Source organism: Glycine max, chromosome 6 (assembly GCF_000004515.6).
Source record: "Glycine max cultivar Williams 82 chromosome 6, Glycine_max_v4.0, whole genome shotgun sequence".
Taxonomy (NCBI): Eukaryota; Viridiplantae; Streptophyta; class Magnoliopsida; order Fabales; family Fabaceae; genus Glycine; species Glycine max.
Window position 1 is genome coordinate 41,891,407 of NC_038242.2, and position 11,608 is coordinate 41,903,014.

Below are 11,608 nucleotides of genomic sequence, written 5' to 3' on the forward strand. Positions count from 1 at the left end.
TTGACTCAGTTTATGCAGGTAACAATGTCAAATCATAAGAGTACTGAGCCAGCACTAAAGAACCTTGAAGTACAGATGAGATGAGACAACTGGCCAAGCAGATAGCTGACAAGTCATCAAACAGCTTTGGAGCAAATACGGAAAATAATCCTAAGGAGGAATGCAAGGCTGTGATGACCAGAAGTAAAAGGTTTATGGAAGCTGAGGATGAAGAAAATGTGGTAGACAAGGAGCAAAGGGGTGAAAATAAAGGTGCTGAGGTTAAGAAAAATGATGTGAAGGGTAAAGAGAATTAGGAAAAAGGGAAGAAAATAATGGTCCAGAATAAAGAGATGGAGGACCAAGAAAAAGAAAAAGAAAGAGAAAAAGAAATAGAAAATGAGAAAAATGAAAATGAAAAAATAAGGTTGTAGAGAAGAGTAGAAGTGGAAAGGTTGTGGAAGAGAGTGTGGAAGTACCATATCATGTGATGTTGTCTAAGAAAGAAAAAGATCATCATTTGGCAAGATTTTTGGATATTTTTAGGAAACTGGAAATAACCATGCCTTTTGGCGAAGCTTTGTAGCAGATGTCACTCTACTCTAAATTTTTGAAAGATATGTTGACAAGGAAGCACAGGTACATTCATCAGGAAAACATCATAGTGGAAGGAAATTGTAGTGTTGTAATTCTAAAGATCCTTCCACCTAAGCACAAAGATCCTGGGAGTGTAACCATTCCTTGTTCAATAGGAGAAGTCAATGTGGGAAAGGCTCTAATTGATCTGGGAGCCAGCATTAATTTGATGCCACTCTCCATGTGCAGAAGACTGGGAGAGTTGGAGATTATGCCCACTCTAATGAGTTTGCAATTAGCTGACCGCTCCATTACCAGGCCCTATGGAGTGATTGAAGACGTCTTGGTTAGGGTATCTTCCCAGTAGAATTTGTGGTCATGGATATCTCTGAAGATATTGACATCCCTGTAATCTTAGGAAGGCCGTTCATGTTGACTGCAAGCTGCATAGTTGACATGGGGAAGAGAAAGCTAGAGTTAGGTTTTGAAGACCAGCAAATTGATTTCGACTTGTTTGTGGAAGACAAGCCTGCTCTAGAACACAATGTTTGCTTGCAGGTAATGGGAGAAGGTCAAGAGGTTCTGAAGGTGAAAACCAAAACATGAGATTGACCAGAGAGGTAAAAGCATCAAGCTAATGACGTTAAAAAAAAAGCACTTCCTGGGAGGCAACCCAGTTTTAATCTTTGTTGTGTTTGTTTGTTTTTTTTATGCATTTAAATCATTTGGAACTTGCTATGTAATCTGTACATAGGAGTATATCAACCAATCTTTGAATGCGTAACATAAGGGTTTCAATTTCTTGGAAAAAGGATTGAAAAATAACTTAGAAAATCTTTTTGAAAAAGAGTCCTTTCACTAAGCGCATCTTTGTTCATGCGCTAGGCCACGAGTCTTGAGCGCTTAGCGCCCAACCCTTGCATCTGAGGCTGATTTGGTCCGCTAAGCTGGCCAAGGTTGAGCTAAGCTAACTTTAATTCGATCTGAATTCAGCTAAGCTTCAGCCTGATCGCTAAGCGACAGCTTATCAGTGGCTAAGTGGGACCTATTATCGCCAAGCGCAATTCCTTACGGCCATAACTGAGGTCGATAAAGCTAAGTGCCAGTCATGGTAGCTAAGCGGGATTCATTGCGGCAATATGAGCGTTAAGCGAAAACCTCTTAGCTAAGCGCATACTCCTCTGTACTTAAGATGCATCATTTTAGCTAAGCTGGCCAGAGCCAGACTTAGCGAGAGTTGCAGCTTTTCTAATCTGCAGACCTCGCTAAGAGGACTTACTCTCACGCTAAGCCGAGTTTTTGTTCAAAAAAAAAAGAAATTGTTTTCAAATTTGAAATGTTGGCTAAGCACATGTTCGCCAAGCGAGCCTAGTTTAGAAACCAAACGTCTCTCTTGCTCGCTTAGTGCAACGGTCCGCTAAGCGAAAGTATCGAAACTGCTTAAGTGAGTGTAACAACAGTGACACTCACATTTCACTACAAGAAAAATAACCTATGACTACGGATGCTTATTTGCTACAGACATAAATTAGTGTAGGTAAATCTCAAAAATATTTTTACCTACAACTGACTAATGTAGGTAAAACTCAACCACTTGTACTAACCATTATTTGGTGTAGGCAAATTCATTAAAACTAAAAAATACTTCTACCTACAACTATGTTATGTAGGTAAAACTCCAAAAAAACTTGTGCCTATAATTGATTAGTGTAGGTAAAACTTAAAAGAATTACTACCTACAAGCACCCCCTTGACAATGAACCAAAACAAGCGCCCCTTGTAAAAACTTATAATACACTATCTGGACCACAAGGCGATAAAAACACTGCGCAGGTTTGGTAATTGGAAATAACCCGAACCAAACGGTCACACATGACCGAAGAAACAAATAGGCAGAGTGATCTGATATAATAAGCTATTTTTCACGCACCATTTAACCACTCTCTAAAACCCCCTTCTCCGATTTAAGCTCTTTCCGGTCCCAATTTTGCAGATTCGACCGATCTCGCAACAGGTTTTTCTGTATTCCCTTACTTGATCTCGCAATTTGCTTTTCATTTTCATTTGCCGGATTGATTCCTCAATTGCGCGCTCATTTGTTAGTTCTTTTTTTTTTTCCTCTCAATTTTCTGGAATATTGTGATGATTTATGAATCTGCCTTTAAAATTATGACGCAGCGTAATGGGCCCTTCTTGATTGGTTTCTTTTTTCTGCCATTTCGGCAGTGTTTAAGGTTCTAGAAAAGGTTTCGGACCAAAGCATAGAGGTTTTAGGTTTTTATAGTGCCAGTTCTTTTCACTTGTGGCATTAGGGTTTTTGTGACGTTTGGTTGAAGACTTTCTGTCTCCATGGATCTTTCAGACCTTAATTCCGCTGAAATGCAGAAGTTCTACTCTGTAAGTTTAATTTCTCCTCTTCTGACTTTTGTTAATAAAAAATAGTGGTGGTTGATTCGTTTCGGTGTAGCCTATCTTTATATGAATTTCCAAATTCCAAAATCTCTGTTTTGGTTCCATTTTACACATCTTTGAACCTCTTGTTAGTGTATCGTGTTTTACGCTGCATATTTCTATGAAAACGTGTATTTCTTTACTGATTTCAGTAAATAACACAGTTTTCTTCATTGACATCAGTGTATGCTTATGCTTGTTTTCTGACTTTAACTTTGGATTTGAGTGGTCAACGTTGTTAGTTATAAATTACATGAAATTTGATTATGTTTATTATAGCTACAAAATTCATATGAATTGTCATCCAAATTGCAAAATGAACAAACATTCTTATATAGATTAGTGGAGGCACCTATTAGTTAGGTAATAGGTGATGAAGTTATGACAGTGCTATTTAATCATCCGTTAGTTTTCAGAATTTAAGAAAGTTAAGATAATTTATCAAACCTCTGGTTCCATTCTACACCAATTTTTGTTCCCCTACACCCAAACTCTTTTCCAAATTTCACTCCCCAAAGTCCCTGAAATTGAAACATCCAGAAATTGTTCAATAGTATTAAATATTTTCACAGAATAATTACCCCTACAAAATGTGACCAAATTTTAAACTTATAAGAAGTTTTGTTCACCTTCTCTTTATTTCATTCAAAATTGCTGCCCACTTTCAAAACTTAGAGCCCTTGCTTCTTCTTATTTTCCTCTCAATCTTCTTTCTTTTCTCTCTCACTCTGTGTTCCTCTTTCTCGCAGTAGGTAAGCAAGTTCACACTCCAAATTCCATTTCGAAACTTCACCAGCTTCAACGCTCGACACTTTTTTTCTCTCTCTCTCTCTCTCTCTCTCTCTCAATCATTCGCTGTTATGTGAGATTGAAAAAAAGACAGTGAGTTTTGAGCGCAATGCAACTCTAAATGACATCTTCCAGCAGCGTTTCACCAAAACCCCCACTCTCGTCAATGGCTTTTCCAACCTCTACGCCATGGTAGTACTCTTCACTTTCACTTTTAGGGATTGCTTTGCTTTTATTTTCTCATTCAATTGTTTTGTCTTGTTGTTATTGCATATTGTGATGTCTTATTGTAGGAGGTGGATCCTACTGTTGAGCATGAGGACATGGGTGGCGCTGATGGGATGGACTCCTTGTTCTCCGAGCTCGCCGGCGCGATTCCCAGGATTGATGAGGCCATGAGCTTTGCTGAGATGTTGAAGTAAGAATATCGTGACAACTAACAATTCAGTGTAGTGCATGTTTGTTTTATTGTTGCAAACGGACTTTTGGGGACAAAATGAGGTTTTGCTAAAGTATCCAGATCCCTTCCTTTTCCAAAACGGAGTTTGTGAATCATTAGATTTACCTTGGAATTCATGCACCACTTTTTGAACGGACATCCAAACATGCTCTCAAGTCTTGCTCTACTTGTTTTTGATTCCTGTGTGTAATGTTTGTGATAAGATTTCTAAAGCTGATAGATTTAGGTTTGATGTGTGTGAGAGAGAAAGGGGAATGATGGATGGTCGGTAGGTATGGACTGGTTATTGTATGTAGTGCATGCTTGGAAGCCAGTTATAAAGGGAAAAAAAGTGTCAATTTGGCTTTAGAAACGTGGAAGCTGTTAACTGTGACAATTCAATATTTCTTAACTTGTTTTGGGGGTGTGTAATTAATGTTTGTGACTGGGCCCGTGGATTGGTTTGGGTTTGAAGTGAGCAAAGAGGAATGATGGTTGATTATGGATTGGTGATTATTGTATTTAATTAATCAATCAGAATTGTTATCAGTGTTTTTGAAAAGGAAAATTATCAATTGATGCCACTACCCTAATTAATACTTAGAAAGATAAAGGGAAAGAAGAGAGAAACTGTAGATATGATGCGATAGGGAGAGATTAAGGGAAATTACAAGTGTTGATAGAGTGTATGATATGTGAAGGAAAGACAGTGAGTTTTGAGCGCAATGCAACTCTAAATGACGTCGTTTGATTTAATTTATGTGTTTTAATTGGATTTTAGGGCTATTGCAATGGAAGGAACAGAAAACAGAGTCTCATTACTGACTATCCACTCAAAGTAAGTGACTTTTCCTACTCAACATTATGTTTAAGGTTAGGGAGAGAAGAGGACCTCTTGTTCTTAGATATTTTTTCATAGAATTAATAATTTTTTTTATTGTAAATAATTTTAATATATTAAATTAAATTGGCGTGATAGACAAAATAATTATTTCTAATTTCCGGACTAAGACTTTGATTTTGTTATAAAAAATCATATATTCACTGTTTGCTATATGAATAGATATTGGGGCTTGATATTTGCAAAGATACCATTGTGGGTGATGAAATGCAGAGAGGTGTATCTGGTGGCCAAAAGAAGCGTGTAACCACAGGAATAACTAATTTGCTCTTCTAATTTTTCATTTTTATTCTACTGAGTCTGGGGTAGTTGAAAATGTAATAACTAAGAGTCAAAGTACACATCTTTTTGACATAGATACTAATTGTTTCAAGAGAGATCTTTTGTGTTTTGGAACCACTTTCATTCTAAGAAACATTATAAGTTATAATTCTTAATTTTGAAAAGAAGAATCTATCTAAACGGATTTCTGTTTTTTCCTTTTACCTACTAATCATAGCAAATTTCCTTTATAGCAAAATTGTCCAAATATAGATTGCTTATTCTTTGAAAATGTGTTATATTGCCATTATGTATAAATTCTGTTTATGTTACTCTAGCTTTTATAATATGTTAATTTGTGTGTGCTTGTCTCTATGAAGTCAGGACACTGCATTTTGATACCTGTGGAACTGCAAAGAGTACTTGGATAAGGTACACACATTTGGTTTCTTCCCATTCAATTGGATCTTTCTAACACAGAAGTGAATTGCTTAGTAGTTTGGTTTCCTCTCTTTGTTTTTTTAGGCAGTTCACATTATCCTGACAACTGATAATGATCCACTGGGTCAAGCTTTAGCAGAATAGCTGGCACGGCGCCTTGGGCGAGAAAGGTTGTATATCCTGTCATTTATTTTCCATGTTAAACAGTCTGTAAGTACCAAATATATCCTGTCAATAATCAAGGTTCAAGACACATATTCATGGTACCTCAACTACTTAATGTATTATTAGGTTCATGCATGCAAAGGTGTCCATATCTAACTGATAAATCAAAATGTGAACCAAATTTGGCACTCTAATAATGGTTCAGAAAGTTTATTGGATCTAAGGGATCTAAGGATAGGTTATGCATTCTGTTATTTTCCAACACTTGAGGCTTGTGAAATAATAAATGTTCACTTTTGCTTTACTTTTTCAATTGTGTCATGTACTTTGCATTTGTCTACTTATTTGTCTACTTATTGTAGTGCCAGCTGAATTCAGAAATACTGATGAGTGATTATTTACTTTATGTGCTGACGGGCTGCTTGCATTTTATTTAGGGAATAGGGGCTGCAAGGTAGTTGGAATCTGAAGGCATACAGACACATTTAACCTTTGTCTACATGTAGTTGTTTTAAAAAAATATTTTACAGCAAGCTCTTGAGCTTAATACATGAAGGATTCTGATTAATGGGGTACTGAGATTCCACTTGTACCATCTAAAGGGTACTCAGATTATTGTTGTAAAAAGTTGTTTGTGACATAAATGGGTTTCATTTTCTTTTGTGCCTACCTGCCTTATTTAGTCCACGATTTTATAGGCTAGCCTGTGAACCAAGAATAAACAATAAAATGTAAAAACTAATAATAAGTAAACTAAAAATTTGAAAATTTTATAACTTATATTTTTATTTTTAATTGATTAAATTTCAATATACAGTAAATATATCAATGAAACACAAGTCTGTTTAGTGGGTGTGGTAAAGGAAAAATAGAAAAAGAATGTTATGTAGGACAACTCTGGTTGGAAGTGTCAATGAGAAAAATATTGGAACAAAAATTAAAAAATAAAAAATAAAAAATAGAAAAAAATTAGAGGACTAAAGTAGGATGAGAAAACTTTTTTGTCATAGAGCCCATTTCAGTTGGTTTACTCCAAAACTTTTTTGTACCTGAGTTAGAGTACCCGTGTACCCCATTTTTATAATTATTTATTTATTTGCTGATAGAAAAAACGTAGGAATGACAATTTAGAACCATATTCAATGAATACCTATAAAAATTCTCACCATATATACGATATATATACCAATCAAATGAGTTAAGTTCTAATGAGTAATTACTTAAGCATATTCAATGTCTTACTATCTTTAGAGTTTCTTTAATGATGTCTTAGCATATTTTGAAAGTTCAAAATCAAATTAATTCTTAACAATAGGTTCAGGTCATGTAGATCTCTACATTGTTGTTTCCTTTTGTTATTTTCTTTTGGTTCTTTTGTTGTTGTCTTTAATTTATACTTCCATAAAGCTTTTGTGGACATTTCTGACTTTCGCCAGTAATTGGTGTAAATTAGGATCCAAAAGCCTTGGTCAAGACTCATTCATATTTGTTCCTAATGAGGAAAACTTGTTGTCACATTCCCAGGTGTGCTCTTCAATTCTGCAAGTCCCCGTCCCTGCAAAGATGCTATGATTTGAATTTTAACATCAATGGGTATCATCATTCAGTTGCTGTTGTTGTTGTTGTTGTTTTTCTTTTCAGAGAAAGATGGTTCAGTGATGCATGGACTGGAAAGTCTATCTTGAACAGCCAACCTTTGTATCTGCTATCAAATCTTTCTTTTATAATAAGGATGGAGGGAATCGTAAATGACACTCTTCAATCCTTATTTTGTTACCTTAAATAAATGAATAACTAAATGTTAGATGCTAGTCACAGTAGTGTACCTTCTATCATTATTTGTATTTCTTTGTATTGTGGAATAACTTTCACGTGCATGTGCCTAAAGTAATTGGTTATGTCTCAGTGAATTGAAACATTCAGAGTAGTACAGATATTTTCCTTATGTATACTTATATGGCTATTTGCTTCCACTGGGATGTTTTGCAGCTTTCTTATTTTTTCTTGGATCTCCTTGATTTGGATGAGGAGGCTGGCATGATCCAGAAGTCAACTAACCAAACTGATCAAAATGAGAATGTATTTACTTATTATTTCTTTGGCTTTTTTGGGATTCAGATTTGAGAAGAAAACAGTCTATTCCAAAATCCCTAAATCAAATGGCGGAAGAAGAATCTGGACTACCAATAGTCAATTTGCATGCATCTCATTGTGCAGTCATGAACTTAGGGCTCCAATTTTTTTTTATATTTAGTAGTTTTGGAAGGATTGAAAAATAAAATTAAGGATTTTCTTTCCCCATATGACTACAGGTGATCCACCCCAACAGAAGACAAGTCAAGGAAATGAGAAAAAGAAAGAAGATGAGAATATTACTCAAGGTTAGTGTGATTTTTCTAAAATCAATTAATTTGCTTAAGTGTTTTATGTTTACATATGGTTTCAAAAGGTAGCTGAATTCTATGCATTCAAGCCATATTTCTCTCTTTTACAAACATAGTTATAATTTGATGTGTATTTAATTTTAGTGGATTTTATTGATTATCGAAGTAATTTTGAAAGAAGTGAAAAATAAAATTAAAGGTTTCCTTTCTCTCGATCTCGTTACAGGCGATCCACCTCAATAGGAGAGAAGTCTAAGAATCGAGATAGAGGAAGAACTCAAGAATATTACAAAAGGTTGGTGTCATTTTCTTTGAAATCAATTCTTTTGCTTAAGTGTCTCATGTTTTGATTTTTCAAAAGGCAATTTAATTCCATGTATTCAAGAGATATTTTGTTCTTTTAGAAACACATGTATAATTTGAGGTGTATTTAATTTTACTTGACTTCATTGATTATGTAAGAAATTTTGGAAGAGTTGAAAATTAAAATTAAGGGTTTCCTTTCCCTCTTTGATTACAGGCGATCCACCTCAACGGGAGAGAAGTCAAAAAATTGGCATAAAGAAAAAGTTCAAGAAAATGACACAAGGTTAGTGTGTTTTTCTTTGAAAACAATTTTATAATATCTTAAAAAACATTCTACTGTATAAAATGTACATAATTGGTGTAAAATATTTTTCTGCATACATCTCTAATAATAAGATTTTGTCGTTTTCTCATAACAAATCTATTCATTTATAAATATAATATATGAGTAGTTTCTTTAAAATTATTTGTTGAAATAAAAGCTCATTTTAATAAAATAGGTATTTTTCTTATTTTTTAGTATATTTGTCTAAACTCTTTATATTTTAAAATATAAATTCTATCTATTCTGTATGAAAACGCTTATATAAGATACACTTATTTTAAAATTATTATTTTAAAGTTTAAACAAATTCACCCATATATATATATATATATATATAAATTTGAAATTTCTTATATATATTTGTGTAAAAATATTTTACACACAAGGGGATACATAAAGTGAGAATAATATTTGTAATAAGAAGATAAGAGAAGTAAATTTAGATTATATAATCATGTACGTGGGTAATTATGCTTATATAATCTCTTAAAAAGTTATGTCACATTATCTTTAATCTTAATATTGCATGATTTCATCCGATACTTAATCATGATTATCTCACTTTCTGATAATAAAAGTCCCTTCAATTGACTCTATATACTCACATATGACCATATATGTATAAATTTAACTCGTAAAAATAATCTCTACTACCATGATAGGGTTTAGCATGCACTGTTTAAGGCTGCTTGTGACAAGTCACAACTTAAATATGTTAAGTTTCTGCAGTGTTTGTTTTACCTATACATTTAAAAAGCGTTAAAACTCAATAGTACCAATTATCATTCATCAAAGTAGTTAATTAAATAATACACTAGATACTCAACTTGTACAAATAATATCAAAATAGTTATACTTGCTAATGTTACGGAACATAAATTGTGAGAGTAAAAAATTAATTTAATTTACATTATGCACTCAACCTTTCACATTATGTTATCCACACTTTTTTTATGAGATTATGTTATCCACTCTAGAGATTAGTGAGGATAAACCCTAGAGATTAGTCAGAATGGTGCATGTGCAAGTGCAGAGAGTGTGTGTGAGTGGGTTTTCTTTTCTTCTTCTTCTTCTTCTTAGCTTTCTTCCTCTCTCTTGATGTCGAGGTAGAGTATGGAGATGCGCGACAGAGTTCCAACAGGCTAGCTAGGGTTTTGAAAGTAAGGTGCTCCCAAATCACAACTCAAGCTATTTGATATTCAAGTTCATGGATGATTGATATTATCTTGTGAACTTTCTAGTTTAGGTTTTAGTTTTATATTTTTCTAGGTAGTTAACAACATCTACATACTTGGAACTCAAACTCAAGACCATTTGTAATTAACAACTTTACGTGAGAGGATCATCCATGCACTCAAAGATGTAGAGATAAATGACTGAATTGATTAATGGTATGATATGATAGAAAGATAAAGAGAAATCAAGGGTGTATGTACTATTTGAGCGTCCAAACATTGTGAATCTTGTATGTTAGCTTAGGGCCAAGCCAAACCGTATATAGATTGAAAAGTGACTCACGCTAGCTTATATTGCATACAGTAAACTTAAATACTTTAAGAAGCTATATTCTAGTTGAGAGATCTGCTCAAATATCAATTCTAATGAATGACGTGAAAATTTTCATTTTTCAGAATAACATGCGATGATGATGAAGAGAGATCAAGTCTGAAAGCAAGCAGGGGCTATTCTCGTTCTTCAACTTGCCAAGTCTGCTCAACTTGTTACTGTGAAGGGTGCATCAAGTGCCGCTTTGAGGATTGCAATTGCCAAGAATGCAGAGACTTTATGCTATATGCTAAACCTTAACTAGGCTCTGCAAAGTGCCATTTCTGAATTGACTCATTTGGCACCTACATGAAGACATGAAAACTATATGATGTTGCGGAGAAACTTTTGACCTCTTTATTACTGTTTAAGAAAGTTCTGACTTTTTTTCTTTTCCTTTGGGGAACTTCTAGATGGTACCATCTTGGCCTTTCATTTGATCAAATCAGAACTAGTTCTCTTTGAATAATATTGAGCTTGACATGGTACTCAACTTAAATTTTTCTTTTTTATATTATCTTTTTATACAATTGTGTATTGGAGGTGGATTGATGCTTATGTCTACAGCTGTTTCTGATCGTCTAGGATGATTAATTTATGTACTGCAAAATAATTATAGCATTTTGTAGGAAATCACACATAGACTAGTGATATAAGGGGGCAATTTTCACCTCTCAAACTAGCTTTTAGGAGTTGAGTAAGACCTAAACCTGAATTCTAATATGGCTTCAAAATAATGGTTGTTGTTGGCCTATTGGGTCACATGTTATCGGCTGTTATCAAACCTCCCAAAGATGCCTAATCCTGCAAAGTTCATAACTGAGACACCCATCTCCCGACTTGCAGGGGTGGCATAAACTAACAGGTAGTATGGTGAAAATATAAGTGACGACAATCCTTACCTTCAGTTAGTTTTTACAATTAAGTCCAAACCTAAATTCTATAGATTGTGACTGCATCTCCATTGAGGTTTTTGAAGCTTGAGATTTTCTTCATTCCCATTCAGTTCAAACTCAGAATTACATCATAAAAAAACAACATGATGT

The 11,608-nt window shown here is 34.2% G+C and overlaps 1 protein-coding gene across 22 annotated transcripts; it reads left to right on the forward strand.

Moving 5' to 3' along the window:
* The first annotated feature begins 2,375 nt into the window (after positions 1-2,375).
* Positions 2,376-11,055, forward strand: LOC100810968 (ATPase GET3A). 22 transcript variants are annotated; one of them, XR_005891903.1, is made up of 14 exons: positions 2,377-2,952; positions 3,756-3,987; positions 4,089-4,213; positions 5,016-5,072; positions 5,777-5,828; positions 5,922-6,007; positions 6,440-6,574; positions 7,456-7,526; positions 7,644-8,213; positions 8,315-8,383; positions 8,613-8,681; positions 8,907-8,975; positions 10,128-10,177; positions 10,649-11,055. XR_005891903.1 is itself a non-coding variant. In XM_041016193.1 (6 exons), the coding sequence occupies exons 2-6, from the start codon at positions 3,985-3,987 to the stop codon at positions 5,938-5,940; spliced, it is 252 nt and encodes an 83-aa protein (XP_040872127.1). In that variant the 5' UTR covers positions 2,377-2,952; positions 3,756-3,984; the 3' UTR covers positions 5,941-8,351. The 22 variants fall into 22 exon arrangements, 1 of the variants encoding a protein (XP_040872127.1); XR_005891907.1 differs by having other exon boundaries at positions 6,440-7,526; XR_005891902.1 differs by lacking the exon at positions 10,128-10,177 and having other exon boundaries at positions 2,378-2,952; positions 7,456-8,213.
* Positions 11,056-11,608: the final 553 nt, after the last annotated feature.